Here is an 18,307-nt window from a genome sequence, read left to right as displayed (position 1 = left end):
ACTACGTTGTGTTTCTATTATAATATAGGTACAGCTGTTAGGAAGGAAAATAGAGCAGAGTATTAATCAGAGAAACTATAACTCTTACAACCAAATTAGGTAACAATTGGTTAAACCTTTCAGACATAAAGCAGAGTACAATTTTTTGTGTTTTGACTGAATCTGCTTGAAGTATAAATATTAACAATACACATTTCTTTATAAACTCAGTGACCAGCTGACTCCCAAGTGCAAGTCTGTCTAGGCACACAGCTGGGGAAGGATCACTCAACACCAGATTTAGTTCAGTCTCTGAATAAATTCCATCTTGAAGCAGCAAACGTTACATATGACTCCTCCAGACATGAAAAGAACTAACCCTAAATGTTCAGCAGTGAGTTTTCCAGTCCAAGTTTTGCTAATTAACAGATTAATCAGGAGGAATACATCTGACTAAATAGAAAACTGACCACATAATTAAGATGTATATTTTAATTTGAGAATTCTCCAGTTCATTATAAAATACTTTTCAATTTCAGTTGAAACACACAGTGCAATATTAAATTACCCAGAATATTCAAAGAAGCAAGCTTAATGCTATATACAATGGCTATAATTAAATATGTGACAAAGTTTTTAACAATTCAAAAACAGCATGGAAGCAAAATTATCTTTATTATGCTGAAAGCATTTTCCACTTAATAGAGGGCCATGTAACTCTTTACTCTGAACTCAGTCTTCAAAATTTTATTAATCTTGATTTGTAAATATTGGCAGATATAGGATAACATAAAAAGAAAATCAATGTATGTAAATACTAAAATGAAAGGCAGGACAGCTGAAGATTCTGGCACCAAGTTTCCACAAGCTAAATTACACACTGAGTTCTACATAAATACTACTGGAAATAGAATAATATAAGAAAAAAAATTTTTACAACTTTTAGAAAAAGTTAACAGAACATATCACAACTGTACTAATTATTACCCTTGATATTCATTAAGATGTAAAAGGCAAAATTTAAAGATCAACAAGGGAGAGGGAAAAAAAAGAAAGTTAGATTTATATACATACAATAGTTTATAAAAAGTAAAGTTAACAGAAATCAGTTGGACCTTCTTAAAGATTATATATATCTTTTTTTTTTTGGAGTCTCAGTCTGTTGCCCAGACTGGAGTGCAATGGCGCACTCCTGGCCACTGCAGCCTCAACCTGTTGGGCTCCGGCGATCCTTCCGCCTCAGCCTTCCAAGTAGCTGGAACTACAGGTGCGCACTACCGTGCCCGGCTAATTTTTTGATTTATTGTAGAGATGAGGTCTTGCCAAGTTGCCCAGGCGGGTCTCGAACCCGCAGAATCAGGCAATCCACTCACCTCAGCCTCCCAAAGCACAGGATTACAGGCTGAACCACCCAGCCCGGCTGATTATATATATCTTAAATATACATATTATGTTATATATATGTGTGTGCTTTATATATGTAAAATTTTAAAAGAACATTTCCGAATTCCCATTTCATTAAGAGTTCAGCAAATGATAACTATAACAAATTACCTCTTATTATATTTCTATTACCATTTTCTCCCATCCCTAGTAGTTATTTAAAATAATCTTACATGAAGTTCTAGTGACTTCAAACTCAGGTCAGCAAATGCATCTCCAAGTTGCCTTTGGGTATGCACCATCTGGAAAAGCTGGGTGGACAATGTCTGAGCTAGTTTTAAAATATTTTCATATTTTTTCTTGTTATCTCTTAATATATCAATCTGAGCTTCAAGTTCAAGGTCCACAGTTCTTGAGCCACGGCCTAGCTTCTCAGAAATAATCTGTCGAGTACACTAAAAGTGAAAAGACATACTTTGTTTAGAAAGGAAAAGAAAGAGTAAAAGAAAAAAATAATACAGCAATCCAAATTATAAATGCTGAAGTATATGGCATATACCATTTTTTGGCTTCAAACAAGCTAGCCTTACAAACTGAAAATTGTTAGCCCTTTATAAGTTCATTAGGACTCAGAAAGTAAACTTACCAGACATGTCTAATAATTATTACCGACCAGAGGAAATTTTAAGAGTAGCTAACTTATATACTTCCAGAAGAACTCTCTCACATAATCATATTTCAAATTTAGTGCATTCGGGTAGATTATTTAAAACAAATAATAATATTACACTGTTGATATGCAAACAATAATACACAAATTCTACTCTTACTGGTTTCAAATGCTCTTTTACTTCTCTCTCCCCCCTTAAATAGCCCTGTGTGTGTATGACGGGGGAATGAAGGAAAGAAAGAAGGGAGAGAAGAGGAAGGAGGATGAGAGAAAGATCCTTGAGTTCATTTTTACTTTTGCCCAGACGGCATGGCATTACACTGCTCATGTATTCTGCCCCAGAAATAACGATACAGAAACCTATAATTTTTTGAAAGAGTCTAATTTCAGAGCACATGGAAACAAGTTTCCTAGTAATAATTTTTTTTGAAAATTAAAAACTATAAACAACATCACTCAGTAAATCATTTTTAAGAATAACTGGGACATTAATATATTCCTCATTATTACATTATCAGAAATATTCTAAAAGAGTACTAATCATTGCAATTTTTAAAATTTGCAAATTTGTTCTTTGTCATATCTTTCAAAGTTCTGGTTACAGAATTAATGCTTGTTGCAAAACTTAAAATAATACATGAAATAAAAGGTGAATTTCCTCTTCCTTTAACCATATTAAATAGTAGAAAACTACTATTAACAGTTTGATGGGTAGTCTAGATTCTTCTTTAAATATATATAATCACATATACAATATTTTTAGAGTAAACATGAGATTATGCTATACATAATATCCTGATCATTTTTTTCTATAAACAAAATAACTTGAGACTTTTCTTGTCAATATACACAAATCTGCTACTTAATATTTTTCTATTTAAAACTGAAACAAATTTCCCAACATGTTTTCTATTCTCATCAACTAGGGATCTTTATAAGTAAACACTGTTTTTTACAATGTTTTGTAAAAGCAGAGAAATTCTTATATATATAGAAAATATACATAGGATAGGTGAGAGACCAAAAACCACACAAAGAGGATAAAACTATTGCCATGGAAAACATATAAACACACCTCGGGAGTCGAAAATCACAAGAGAAAATTTAGCTGAAGACACCGTGATTTTAATAAGAAAGGCAAGAAGTAATGCCTCAAAGTTAAACAAGATGAAGGAGACAGGTCACTCATTCCCCCACTTTTCTTCCACATCAGGATTTGCTTAATGGAACATTATCAGAGACATATACTCTATTCACAAGCATATGGTACCTTCCATAGCCCTCTAGATATAATAACCCATTGAAAGTCAAGAAGCCAGAATTCATTGAAGGCGCTTTGCTTCTGGGCAAAGTGAAAGAAATGTCTACTGTTGTCTGAGTGGCCATATTTTTCACAGAAATAATGGTTACAAGCAGGCAGGAGGGCTGAAGAGTTAACGAGGAAAGGTTTTCTGTTTCCAGGAAGCTAAGGCAATGGGAAGAGTAAGATGATACCGAATAAGAGGCCAACTAAGATAAGTGTGGATGCTTGAAACAAATTTTGAAACTGAATTCACAGAGCTTCCACTCTCATCAGGTAATTCTGCACTCCTATGCAAAATCTACAGAATCTGGAAATGAGAATACTGCAGACTGCCTCCCTGTAGCTTTGGGAAGAAAGCTGCAGTCCGAAGGCATTAAGTTGCTAGCCACTGCCCCACTCATCAGGTCCCAGAGGAAGTCTCTCAGACGGCCTCTAAGCAGATTTTTATTTAAATTGATTCTTAGTGCATACTGAAGTAAAATGCAAACTTGGAGATCAGTATATATTATAAAGAAGGTTTAACATAGAAGAGATTTAAGAATCTTAAGTTCTCTACTGTTCCTCAAAGCCCTTGCAAATGGAGACCACTTACAATGGGCTGGTGGTGGTTCTGTTCAGTTTTTCATATAAATGAAGAATTCCTTTCGAAGATAACAGGACAAATGATACTAAATTAAAGGAGCAGAAGGAAGCTAAAGCAAATTACTGACCTATATAGATTTCCTACTTGGGAGAAGGTAGGTGAAATAAAGTGATCAATAGTGCACAAAATACTATGAATCACCATTATACTGATTTATGAATTTACAAGACAGTCACTGGGCGTTTTACGTACTTAAGTAGCACCAGCAGCTTTTCTGTAATGCCAAAAAATGAATAAATACATTTAAGTACAAGCAAAAGATAAATTCATGGCAACAACTGGTAGATATAAGCAGGGCTATATAGGGAAAGGATAGAGAAGGGAGCATAAAAGGAAAACCAACAGGTGAAGCGGGTCAACCACTAAATGAATGAGGCAACATGACAAGAAAAACAGGCATAAGAGCTTAAAAGGTATGGTTTAAAGACAACAAAGATTAATTTGATAAGGGTGTGAATGTTAATGGCAGATTCTTAAACACTTTTAAAAAGTATTTAATGTTTGGGAAAGGTGCCAAAGGCTCTAAATGCTGAAACTGAGATTATGCTTAAAAAAAAAAAAAAAAAAAGACAAACTTCAAAAAGCACTCTATTCTAGATTAGGAAAAAATAAAAACAAGCAAAAAGATAAGTCAGAGAACTATTTCTGCAGATGAAAAGAAATAAGAAAACAAATTTCAAATTCACATTTTGTGAATAAAATAAGGTAGATTAAAATAATAATTAAGAAGATAAGTTTAAGGCCTAAACTTAAATCATTCCTATTATATATTTGCTTTGAGTCACCAGGCTGGCCTTGGGGTCAAAATCAGCAACCAATAAATGAAGTGCTAAATATTCCCTTTGAGAAAAAGCCTTAAAGCATTGGTTAGAGAATAGAAACAGAACTTGAAAGTAGTAACCATGAAAGGTAAAGGATCAAAGTCAGAGCCAAAATCAAGTGACTCAAGCATAAAATGGAGAACAAGCACGCTCCTAAATCAACCAAATCAGAATCAGTACCTGAAACATTATCCAAATATGAACACCCAACATTAGCTACAATTTGGACTGAAAACAGGTCAAAAAGTCATGAGAACACAGAGCCATGTAAACCCAATAAGGTCATTATACCCTGAGCTTCCTTTGGTCAAGAGGAGTATGCCAGCCTGGACACATTGGGCTACAAACTCCAAAAATATCAGAAGTTGGTAATTTCTTTTTCTCTTTTGATCTCAACTGAAGATCCAAGTTAAGTTCTAATGAAAAAAAATTTCATTTCAAAATAAAGTTTGAGACAATCAATGCTTCCTTCATATAGTATTATACTATGTATGCAACATTTTAACGAGTTGTCATTTCCTGGCTTGAGGTCAGGAGTTCAAGATCAGCCTGCAGCTAAATGTCTGTTAACATAAGAGAAAAATACACAATCTTAATGATTCAACTCAGATTACTGTAGAGTAAGAGACAGAAGAAAAGGAACAAATAATAACACAGAGACACAAAGGTACAAAACACCAACTAAACAACACAAGAGAGGGCAGCTCAAAAATGAACAAAAACTTAAACTTTAAAAAGAAAGTATTTTGTAATTACTCAGATTTAGCACAGAAATAAAGTCTGTGTTCTTAAGGTTAAAAAATGTATGGATGTGGAATATTAATAGTTAGAGGCAAATTTCATGAATAAGTGAACAAAGACATGGTTGAATAAATTAATGTAATAAATAAATTGAATGTAGCTTAGTCTGATATGAAAGATAAACAAGTAAAATGAGGGGGAATTCCAAGTAGTAGGCAAATATAGTCTCATGAAGAAAGTGATAGAAGTGTGAGAAAGCACAGACTGTGTAGGAAGTCCCTGAGTCACTGGGTGTGGATCACTGGATCCACAGACAGAAGAGGGGTGTAGTAAGAGATCAAGATGAAAAGGTAGATGGAAGTCAGTTCATGCCATTCTAAAGACAATGAAGATTGCTGAAGGTTTATAAGCAACAGTGAACCCATTAGACAGAGTAGAACATTTATTCTAAGAGAATTTGTTAGGAAGCAATTATAGTAATATGAAAGAGTAATAAAGATATGAACGAATCCCAGTGCTTTCAAAGGCCGAGGTGGGAGGATGGCTTGAGGCCAGGAGTTTTGAGACCAGTCTCAGGCAACATAGCTGCATGCAGTGTCTATAAAAAATTTTAAAAATTAGCCAGGCATGATTGCACATGCCTGTAATCTCTGCTACTCAGGAGGCTGCGGTGGGAGGATTGCTTGAGCCCAGGAGTTTGAGAGCCATGATTGTGCAGTGAGCCATGATTGTGCCACTGCATTCCAGCCTGGGCAACAGAGTGAGATCCTGTCTCAAGAAGAAAAATAAAGGTATGAACTATAACTGTGAAGGTTGGGATGGGGAAAAGGGGAAAAAGTAAGAGAATATGGCAGAATGCATAGGATTTAATGACTTGCTGGCTACGTGGGATCAGCAAGAAGATGGAGTAGAAATTTGTGAATATCTGGCTGAACTGTTGTGAGATGAGGAAATACAAAGGCAAAAACAATACATGGAATGAGATAATTCACATCTCTAAGATCAGAAAGGGCAATGATTTGATGAAATGTCCTGCAGGAGAAGAGTTTAAGAGGCACCACTTTCTGAAGACTCCCATTAGCATTTCTCAGATTCTACACTGACATGAACTAAATAATTTTTGCAAAGATTAACGTAACATGCTTCAGGACATCTCAAGAATACCTGTGCTTTTGCACAGACTTCAGATCATATCTTAAAAGTATTAACTTAAAGAATAAATTCACTTTTGCATTACTCTTGAGAAAATACATAAGACAGATCTGCCCTATATTAAAAATATAGACAATCCCTGATTTACTAGCAATTAGACCTACAACCAGTTCATGAATATAGAAAGAGTTGTGGCTAATGCTCTAATCTGAACTGCTAAGGCTTTTATTCACTTAATTGCTCCACAAATTCTACTGTCTTGTCCCTGTTAACATTCAAAGGTATCATGGAGGGCACAAGAAAAACAATTTTTAATTTAATTACCCATTACTCTGAAGTAATGCAACTAAGAAAGTTTACAAACTTTAGAAACCCAACTCAAAGCAATCTGGTGCTGTCCATACAGTTAATGCTTAGGTATTACAGCAAGATCAGGGAATTTCAAACTTTGGAGACCTAATATATCTCTCTCTCGACCTTCAGCTGCTATAAAGTATCAATAAGCAGGTGGGGGAAGCAAATATACTTATAGCAGCTTTACAGCTAAATATATTCTGAGGCAGGACATTTCTTCAATTATATACATTATCTGTCAGTTAATGAGCATTTTAATAGCTTTTGCATTTTAAAACTTCTTTTGCACTAACTTTTAAAATTACAGGCAAAGATCAATAATAAAACAAATACTCATTTTCTAATTGTATCTCCACCATGTTTAGATGGCTTTATTCTCTCCACTATATTCATATAGCTGTAATACAATAATCTGAATTACAAACAAGTGAAAATTCTTAGAGCCATTTAGGGTGGAAACATTAAAAAATTACAAACCTTATAGGTGTTTAGACTCCACTTTCTAACAAGTTCTAGCTTTTCCATTGCAGGATTTTTAATTTCATCTGCTAAAATAACTGGTCCACTTTTTGTCTGTGTTCTCTGGCCACCTGTATGATAATAACAAAAGATAAAAACACCATCCAGGCAATGACAAGTAGGGAAAGAAAACAAAACATTGATGTTGTTCAAATTAAACCACTTATGCATCTAAAAAATTTTTTTAAAGTGCCCACAAAGTGAAGAATTTCTTGGGATCACTGAGAGTTGTAGCTAACACTCTAATCTGAACTGTTTTTGGCTTTTATTCACTTAATTGTTCCACAAATTCTACTGTCTTGCCCCTGTTAAGATTCAAAGATATTATCCTATCCTCAATTGCTTAAAAAAAATTTCTATCCATTAAACACAAATACCATGTGGTTTGTTGTCTCACTTAAAAAAAAATGATCCTGCACTCAGCCTTCTTTTCTATATAAGCTGCTATTTACCTGAAGAAAAATAAAATTTCCATAACTAATCTTAACTTAATGAACCTAAAAAAGAACTATCTTTGTCAATAAAAATCTAGAATGACACATTCTCGACAGTGATCTCCTTTCACTGTAATACATAGACCGGAATAATAGAATATTGTTATAATTTTGAAGAATTTGAAAAAATAATTCACATTTCATTAAATACCAGAAAGGGATCCCCAAAAACCAGAATTTATTTATTAAAAAATGTGTATTCATTCTTACATGTTTAAACTTTAAACTATTCTCCATTTGATGCAATATGCCCATCGAGACCCTTTTCTTCCTGCTCAACACAGTTTTGGAATTCATCCATTTTGATGCCTTTTTAGTGCTTCTGCTGTTTTTTGTTTCACCTCTTCCACAATGGCAAAATGTTTCCCTTTGAGGACTTTTTCCATGGAAAACCAAAAAAAAAAAAAAAAAAAAGCCGCTCAGGGTGAGATAGGGTGAATAGGGAGGGTGGGGCATAGGGGGCATGCCATTTTTGGTCAAAAACTGCTGAATACTCAGCACAGTGTGGAAAAGTGTGCTTGTAAATTGCCCATCAAGAAATGGGTAAAAAAAATGCACTGAAGCTAAATGCAACCTCTCACAACGACAATAGCTGATACACTGTTCCCAATGGGTTCCTAGAACACTTACCTAGTGGGGGAAGCTTGTACTACAAGGGGCCCGACCCTCCAAAAAATAATTCCAGTTTTTTTTTGGTCCCCTTAGTAGTTCAATTCAAATAGTCATTAAAAATATCTTACTACTAGCATGAAAAGCTGGGGTGAAAGAAGACCTATCTTGCACTTCTTTTTTCTCAAGAGATCATTTAAAAAGTTTTTAAAAACCCCACAAAAACAGCCATAACAAATAAAGGTAGTGTAAAGTCCTGCCAATGTACTGTGCCAACAATTAAGAATGTATGATATGAAAGCAATTCTACAGCTATAAAGTTCCTAATAGTAAAATATTTTTCATAGCAAAGAAATATTTCACAAATGTTTATGATACCAATGGTTTCAGATGGAAACTTTCTAAAACAATTTCATAGTTTTAAAACTATGAAATAAGGAAAACAGAAAAAGTTGTAAAAATGATTTTAAAAAATTAGGGTCAACAAAAACTCTGGAACAGTCTTTACCAGGCTAAGATTGAGAAGAGTATATAAAATGAAACACATTTAAGAATTGACAAAATTCTCATAGGAACAAAATATAAATGTTAACACTTTATATAAGAAGAAATGTGGAGTTCACCGTTTCTCCCATTTTTATAGTCCAGTAACATTAAAGTGCAGAGCAAATTCAATGTGAAGACAGTGAATTTTCCCAAGTATTTTTCATTGGGTATGACTGGTAAATTACATAGTGTTTTGTTGCAATCTCCAAACTATAAGTTAAGACTGTAAATAAGAAGACACAACCTTTTCCGCTTAGTCCACTTTCAAAAGTAAACAATCCAATTGGTGAAGGTTCCTTTTTTAACTGAAAACAAAAGGCAGAGCTGCAAAGCTGAGAATTTAGGAGGAAATAAGTGCACCTACATTTTCCAGAGTAAAGAAAGATTTAAAATCAAATTTTACAATGTTTTTAATTTTAAAATGGGTTAAATTTCAGGTTTGCGATACAGACTAACTGCTTTGAAAAGCCAGAAAGATAGGCTATGGCTAGGAAAAGTATTTCCCTTATTGTTAATAAGGCAGCCACTAAAAAAGCCCGAATAACACACACCTCTGAATATAAGCAAGTAATTATGAAACTGAGTGAATTAGTTTAGCTTCAGCAGTAGCAAAAAGGGCTTTATCCAGTCAGTGCAGTGAATACCTGCAGGAACAATTAAATCATTTCCTTGTTGAGCAAGTCGACTAGCTGCAACCCTGCTAGGTGACATAACAGATGGCAGTGGTGGTGCTGAGGAACCTGAAAAGGGTAGACATTTCAACTGTGAAAATCCTTTTCTTCCTCCACACACTGTACATGTTGAATATTGGGGTTGCTGATATTTCCTTTAAAATGTTCAAATACTAGAACTAAAAAGTATAATAAATAGATGCTACCAGGATAAATTCTTATATAAACTTTTCATCAAAACTAAACAAGACACATAACTATATGAAGAAATCCAGCAAGATCACATATAAACAGGATTTTACCTGGACTCTGTTATTTCCCAAATTAGTTAACAAAATGTGATTACAGTCCCATAGTTGAATGATTTAAATCTCAAGTAAATATTTCATAACTTGCTACTCTTACATACAAAGGAAGAACTCTTCAAGGAAAAATCTAAAGGCATGCAACGGATATTAAAAAATGCTTTAATATTTCTTATAAGAAATGTGAATGAATTATAGCTTTCAAAGGAACTGAAGCCAAAATTGTCAAATCATATATCAAATATCCTGTAGTATATATCCTTGCTATTCATAATATGGATGCAAGAGATCTACATCAATAAAGTCACCTGGAAGCATGTTAGTAATGCAAAATCTCAGACCCTGTCCCAAACCTACTGATCCTAAACCTGCATTTTCACCAGATCCTCTAGTAATTAGTATGTACTTTGAAGCTTGTGAAGTGTTGGTGTGGAGTATTTTCTGACTGATCATAAGAATCACTCCTGAAGCTTTTAAGACATACTTGAGACACTTCGCAAGATCTACTGATAATCAATGACACAGGCATCTGTTGTTTTTTCGAAAGCCATTCAAGATAATTCTCAAACGCAACCAAATTTGAGAACCAGAAGAAAGAATATAACTTTTGAGTGAAACATAACTAAGTTTTAAATTTGAGCTCTGGGTTTGAAATACTGGCTCTATCCACCACATAATATTAGGAACACTCTGGCAAATTATTTAACATCTCTGTGTCTTAGTTATCTAGAGTAAGAAATATTGACTACCCAACATTACTGCTAATGTCTAGCATTTAAATTTTAAAAAAGGGGAATGATAATTTAAAAGAAGTTGAAAAAATATGAAAGTCCTTTCACATTTTGAGAAAATTTTAATGTCTATAATGTACCTTTATTTTAATTACACTCTTCCCCAGTTGTTTGGAAGATATATATCAAAAATTCATAATTAAATGTTCTAATAGGAAAGATCAGTATCTTTTTTTTCTTTTTTTACCTACAATTAGTAATAATTGGCCATACCTCAGATGTACTACATTCTGATGAAGAAATAGTCATCAGTCCTAACAGTATAAAAACCTTAATTTGGACTGGATCTCACATTAAAATTCAAACATCAGTAGACCTAAGTTGATTGTTGCTACCTTTCCAAGTGAGATATACTGTCTTTAAATCTGTCGAATTAAAAATTTTAATACTGGAAGGGATGACAGAAATCAACTAGACTGAGCTCTCACATTAAACTGTAACAGAACTGAAGTCCAGAGAAGTTAAAATGGTTTCTTATTAGAGACTCAGACATTCTGAAAATCACAATGTCTTCATTATTACATTCAATACAGAAAATACTAATCTCTAAGTTACTTGCTGAGTTGGGAGGCATTTTAATAGGTTATCCAGTTCAATCATCATTTAAACAAAGACCGTATCTCTACTATCCAAGGCAGAAGAGATTCTATCATAAGGAAGTGTTAATAAAAGAAGACTACTGTAGTTCCATGTCTTGACCCCAGGAACAGAGCTCTGCTGTTCTAGTTATTATAGCTTATTAACTTGCATAAAAAATACCACGATACAACATAAGATGTGCATAATATATATAAGAAATGATACATAATTTTCCAAACTAAAATGGAAATGATGAGACTTCAGCTTTTTTGCTTTACCCCACAAAGATAATTATCACTTCTCTGTATCTTCGATATTTTAACCCTTAAACTACTAACTTAGCTACCAAAATCAGTCACCAATACCAAATAAAAAATAACTCTTAAAAATCCAGGATCTTGCTAAGTGACAAATTGGGGGAATCAAATCTGTTTCATCTCACCAACAAAAATTTTGAAATATGAATATATTTATATATAATGATTGAAATCCCATTAAAATAAAACCCTGTTACCAAATGCACATCACTCTTACGAGCTTTGATTTATTAATGATTTCCACTATTATTGATTCTGCAACATCTCTGTTGCTAGGCAGCTTTCTATATTTGTTGTTTTTAAGATGAATTTAAGTATAATTTATTCTAAATTTGCTCTAGATATAGATAGAAAAGTAGATGACTAAGCCTTTGTGTGACAGTTCAAATAATACAAATTCATTATTCAGTTATCATTCAGTCATTTTTCCTGAGTTAACACAGCCCCAAGTCCTTTGACTTTTTTTCAAAATACCCATTTTCTAAATTTTAATCATTATGCTGTTCTTCCCAATGTTCACTTCAACTTATCTACATATATCTTAAAACAACGGCACTAAAATATGACTTTCCAATAAATGCTTAACTAAATATGGAAGAATTATTATCTTTTTAATACACTGATCGATAATGCAGCTTGGGTTAAAGCATGGTATTTATTTGTTTTTATTTCAAAGATGTGGGCTACAAGTCAGGATTGGGTATGTAAGTGGTTTACGTACAAGTGAAGACCGGGCCTTCCAACGGACCTCACTTCACCTGGATTAGGAGCAGGCACCCTTATTGATGTTATGTGCCCTCCCACCTACCCATTTCGGTAGTGTCCCGCTACTGCCAATCCCTTTCTTATAGTATTATGCTAGATGTTCAGGGTCCACTTATGAGTGAGAACATGTGGTACTCAGTTCTTTGTTTCTGTGATAGGTTACTAAGTATGATAGACTTCAAACCCATCCAAGCCGCTGTGAAGTTCATAATTTTGTCCTTCTTTATGGCTGCATAATATTCTATCATGTATATGTATCACAAAAAATGCTTTATAAGCGCAATTCAAAGAAACATAAATTACTGACATAATCATAAAACATATTTTTAATTCCAATTTGAAGGATTAGGATGTATCTATAAGTAAGTGAAACTGACAGGTATTTTAAAGTTCACACATGGCAGTTTAAAATGGCCCATTGATTTTGATTATTGTATAATAATACTGTATCACTTCAGGAAAAAAGATGAAATTAAATGTCAGCTAAATAATTTCATTAAAAATACTTAAAATATCTTAAAGGTAAAATTAGTTTTTTATTCTAAATTTTGAAATTGGTGATTGGTCCAAAAATGGCATCAAATTATGCAAAGTAAGCCTTATATTTTTAAGCATTCTTAGTTTTAGGTACTCAGTCAACCTTTAAATTCAAAGTTATCCCCTACATAAGAATGCCAGAATGCTTCAGAATGATTGCTAAGATATTAACATGCTTACTCCCTTTTTATATCTTTCTTTTTCTAAACATAAGAATGGAAAGATAAAACACGATGTCACTAGATAATGCATTCATTTCATAGCTACAGTAGAGGATATTATCCTAAATGCTTATTTTCAGGACTTATATAGTAAATAATATATTTAAAAATCTAAGGTGTTCTTGAAATAAAGTACTGGCCAACAGTACCATAAAAACGCAGAATATTATAATCTGCAAGATGGCTAAGGATTGCAAAGGAATGGAGATCTTTTTCTTCATTTTGTGAAGTTTTGATGCAGCATTAAGATTAATATATGCCAGGCTGGGGGCAGTGGCTCAAGCCTGTAATCCTAGCACTTTGGGAGGCCAAGGCAAGAGAACTGCCTGAGCCTACAAGTTCGAGACCAGCCTGGGCAACTTGGTGAGACCTGGTCTCTACAATAACTTTAAAAATTAGCTGGGTGTGGTGGCACACGCCTGTAGTTCCCACTACTTGGAAGACTGAGGTAGAAGAATCGCCTGAGACCAACAGGTTGATGATGCTGGGGTGGCCGTGAGTGTGCTACTGCACTCCAGCCTGGGCAACAGAGTGAGGCTATGACTCAAAAAAAAAATTAATATATGTCAATGAACAACTATAGCTACTACTTTAACTACAACACTGTCAAAAAAACAATCTATTTTTCACATTCAAATGTTTACATGGTTTTACTTTCTTTTACTCATGTAACAATAAAAAACAGTTGAAAAAGTTATAATAGGCAAGAGCATTAAAAAAGAAGGCAATTTCTTTTCATTAAAAACAGACATACATACAGGATGTGTGCAGAAAAGGGTTAACATAGCAGGTCTAACTGCCTAGCTAAAAAAAGGTCTGCTTACAAGATTAGTTCTTAGCTGGCTTCTGGGAACTTGAATTCTAGAATTCCCTCCATTTCCCAAATGATTAAGAGTGGTGCACTGTGCTTAAACTGTCTATATTAACTATGTGGTTTATTCTGCTTACCTGCTTTCCTTCTGGAAGTCTAGAATCTTGGTATATGCCAGGTAAAGGATGCCTATGTGAACAACCCCCAATAAAAACCCTGAGCACTGAGTCTCTAAGTGAGCTATCCCGGTTAGCAACATTTCACATATGCTGTCAGATCTCATATTGCTGAGGGAATTAAGCAATCCCTGTGGATCTGCACTGAGAAAAGACTCTTGGAGCTTATGCCTAGTTTTCCCCAGACTGTTCCTTATCCACCTTTTGCCCTTACGGACTGTGTTTGGTATTCTTTCATTGTAATAAATCACAGCCATGACTGTGACTATATACTGAGTAATGTGAGTCTTCTTAGCAAATTACTGAACCTCCTATACAGCATATATACTAGGAAAAATAAAGGCTTATTTCCCTATTGCTTTGAAATAGGAAATATATGTTTATATAAGTCAACACTGAGGTAAAGCTATAAATTTTGTGGCTACAAAGTAAGATAATCTAAATATATTTTTGACACAATTTTTGAGTTTTTATTTCAGTATTTTAAAACCAATTCTTAAATAATCAGTGAAAATATACACATTGATCTATTTATAAAAAGACTATTAATACAATTTATAAATTACTTAAACTGAAGAGAAAAAGGATTATGCTTATAATCAATGTTTTATCACAGAATTGCGCTTTCCAAGTAAAGGTAGCACCTCTCTCATTCTCTATCCCAGCCTCTTTATAAATATATGGGCTCTTACCTTGAAATGCTCCTGCGTCAATAATCCCCTCTTTGGTACTGTCAAAGCCATGAGATGTAATTTGAGTTTCTGAGAGACCAAGTCCAGATGGTAATGAACGCTTCAAATCCTTAGCAACATTTGAATAAAAGAAAAAAATCTATGTAAAAAATTCCATATAACAGATCAGAACAGTTGTGTTCTAATCACATTTTAAATATTTTCCTCTCTACTATGTAGTATTCCCTTATAATTCTATATAAAGATGTATAATTAGCAGGAAATACAGCAAGATTTGCTACTAAGTGGTATAGTATATGTCCCATAAAACACACTTTCATTATTCTGGAACTAAGCAGCAGACAGATATTAAAATTCAATTTAAAAATTTTAACTTAGCTGGGCTTGGTGGCTCAGCCTGTAATCCCATGCTTTGGGAGGTTGAGGTGAGTTGACCGCCTGAGCCCGCAGGTTCGAGACCCACCTGGGCAACTTGGCGAGACCTCATCTCTACAATAAATAAAAAATTAGTGGGGCATGGTAGCGCATGCCTGTAGTTCCAGCTACTTGGAAGGCTGAGACGGAAGGATCCCCAGAGCCCAGCAGGTCAAGTGCCACTGCACTCCAGTCTGGGTGACAGAGTGAGACTCCAACTCAAAAAAAAAAAAGAAATTAACGTACGGACTTATCAGGAAAATTATTTTAATGAACAAAATTAGTATCATTAAAATGACACATCTAACTTGTAAAAATTAAACTGCAAGATGTAAAAACTGACTGATGTCTAATATAATCATAATGAGCCCAGCTAATGCTCAGTATAAGTAAATCACTCACTTGCAATGTTAATTTCCCTTCAATTTCAAGATTAGCTTGACTTCAGTCAAGGCGAGGTAAAATTTTCTTTTAGATCCAACAAAGAAAGAGAACTACAGGCCAATATCTTTAATGAACATAGATGCTAAAAGTCTCAACAAGATCCTAGCAAACCGGATTCAGCAATACATCTCAAAAATCATCCACCATGACCAAGCAGGCTTCATTCCTGGGATGCAAGGCTGGTAAAACCATAAATGTAATTAAATACATCAACAGATGTCAAAACAAAAAACCACATGATCATATCTTTAGATGCAGAAAAAGCTTTTGATAAATTCCAGCACCCCTTCTTGATAAAAACCCTTGAACATCTAGGCATACGGGGAACATACCTCAAAACAGTAAAAGCCATCTACGAGAAACCCACAGCCCAGCATACTCCTAAATGGACAAAAATTGGAACCAATAACCCTGAAAACTGAAACTAGACAAGGATGCCCACTCTCACCCCTCCTGTTCAACATAGTATTGGAAGTCCTGGCTAGAGCAATCAGAGAAGAGGAGGCAATCAGAGGTATTCAAATAGGAAAAGAGGAAGTTATCTCTCTTTGCAGATGATATGATTGTGTATCTTGAAAACCCAAGAGACTCTGTCAAAAGCCTCCTTACATTGATAAAGGCCTTTGGCAAAGTCTCAGGATACAAAATAAATGTACAAAAGACAATCGCATTTCTCTACACCAATAATAAACAAATAGAAACCCAAATAAAAAACACAATTCCATTCACAATAGCCACAAAAATAATGAAATACCTTGGCATCTTCCTAACCAGAGACGTGAAAGACCTTTACAATGAAAATTACAAAACACTGCTCAAAGAAATCAAAGATGACACGAACAAATGGAAAAATATCCCATGCTCATGGATTGGAAGAATCAACATTGTGAAGATGTCCATCTTACCTAAGGCAATCTACAAATTCAATGCAATACCCATTAAATTACCAACAACATTCTTCTCAGACCTAGAAAAAACAACACAGGAGTTCATATGGAAACACAAACGTCCAAGAATAGCCAGAACAATCCTCAGCAAAAAAAAACCAAAGCAGGTGGTTATCACAATACCAGACTTCAAACTTTACTATAAAGCTATAATCATCAAAACAGCTTGGTATTGGTACAGGAACAGGCATATAGATCAATGGAATAGAATTGAGATTCCAGAAGCAAAAGCTCAATTTCTTAACCAACTCATCTTCGACAAAGCCCCCACCACTTACCACTGGGGAGAGGAGAACCTATTCAGTAAATGGTGCTGGGAAAACTGGCTGACCACATGCAGAAAATTGAAATAGGACCCCTATCTATCCCCATGCACAAAGGTTAACTCCAAATGTATCAGAGACCTAAATGTAAAACCTCAAACCATAAGAACCTTAGAAAAGGAAGGAAATACCCTCATGGAAATCGGAACTGGCATCCAATTCCTGAACAAAACCCGAAACCCACAGGTCATAAGAGAGAAGATAGACAAGTGGGACCTTATTAAACTGACAAGCTTCTGCAAAGCCATAGAAACTGACAAGCTTATGCAAAGCCAAAGAAACCATCAAGAGAGCAGGGAGACAGCCTACAGACTGGGAAAAAGTATTTGCCAACTCCAGGTCTGACAAAGGCTTAACATCCTGGATCTACAAGGAACTGAAACGTACTGAAAGGAAGAAAACAAACAACCCCATTATAAAATGGGCAAAAGATATGAACAGACACTTCACAAAAGAAGACATCTGAGCAGCCAACGAACACATGAAGAAATGCTCAACCTCACTAATCATCAGGGAGATGCAAATCAAAACCACACTGAGATACCACCTAACTCCAGTCAGAATGGCAATTATCAACAACTCAAAAAATAACAGCTGCTGGAGAGGGTGTGGTGAAAAGGGAACACTTCTACACTGTTGGTGGGAGTGTAAACTAGTGCAACCTCTGTGGAAAGCAGTGTGGTGATTCCTAAAAGCTCTAAAAATCGACCTTCCATATGACCCTGCAATCCCCCTACTGGGAATATACCCTGAAGAACTCAAATCACTCTATAAAAAAGATACCTGCACACGTATGTTTATCGCAGCGTTGTTCAAAATAGCAAGAGCCTGGAAACAACCATGCTGCCCATCAAAAAAGGACTGGATTTTAAAAATGTGGTACATATACATGATGGAATACTAGCAGCCATAAAAAAGACAAAAATCATGAATTTCGCAGCAACCTGGATGGAACTAGAGTCTATAATACTGAGTGACCTCTCACAGAAACAAAGATCCGAGTACCACATGTTCTCACTCATATAATGGACCTTGAACATCCAATGTAATACTATAAGAAAATGACTGACGGTACTGGGAAACTATGGGGGGGGATGGGG

The 18,307-nt window shown here is 34.7% G+C and overlaps 1 protein-coding gene across 4 annotated transcripts in view; it reads right to left on the bottom strand.

Moving 5' to 3' along the window:
* ARFIP1 (ADP ribosylation factor interacting protein 1) overlaps positions 1–18,307 on the bottom strand; it is a 115,604-nt gene that overhangs the window by 30,845 nt on the left and 66,452 nt on the right. For 2 of the 4 annotated variants that reach the window (XM_008060171.2, XM_008060170.1), the window contains exons 3-6: positions 15,080–15,188; positions 9,859–9,954; positions 7,524–7,636; positions 1,596–1,817 (exon numbers count right to left, since the gene is read on the bottom strand). In XM_008060171.2, the coding sequence (XP_008058362.1) occupies positions 1,596–1,817; positions 7,524–7,636; positions 9,859–9,954; positions 15,080–15,188 (540 nt within the window). The remainder of the gene's footprint in view (positions 1–1,595; positions 1,818–7,523; positions 7,637–9,858; positions 9,955–15,079; positions 15,189–18,307) is intronic. The other 2 variants (XM_008060172.2, XM_008060173.1) reach the window with 1 other exon arrangement.

Source organism: Carlito syrichta, unplaced genomic scaffold (genome assembly GCF_000164805.1).
Source record: "Carlito syrichta isolate Samal-C Ts95f unplaced genomic scaffold, Tarsius_syrichta-2.0.1 Scaffold304553, whole genome shotgun sequence".
Classification (NCBI taxonomy): Eukaryota; Metazoa; Chordata; class Mammalia; order Primates; family Tarsiidae; genus Carlito; species Carlito syrichta.
Note: the sequence above shows the minus strand (reverse complement) of the source record. Positions and strands in the feature narration are given on the sequence as shown.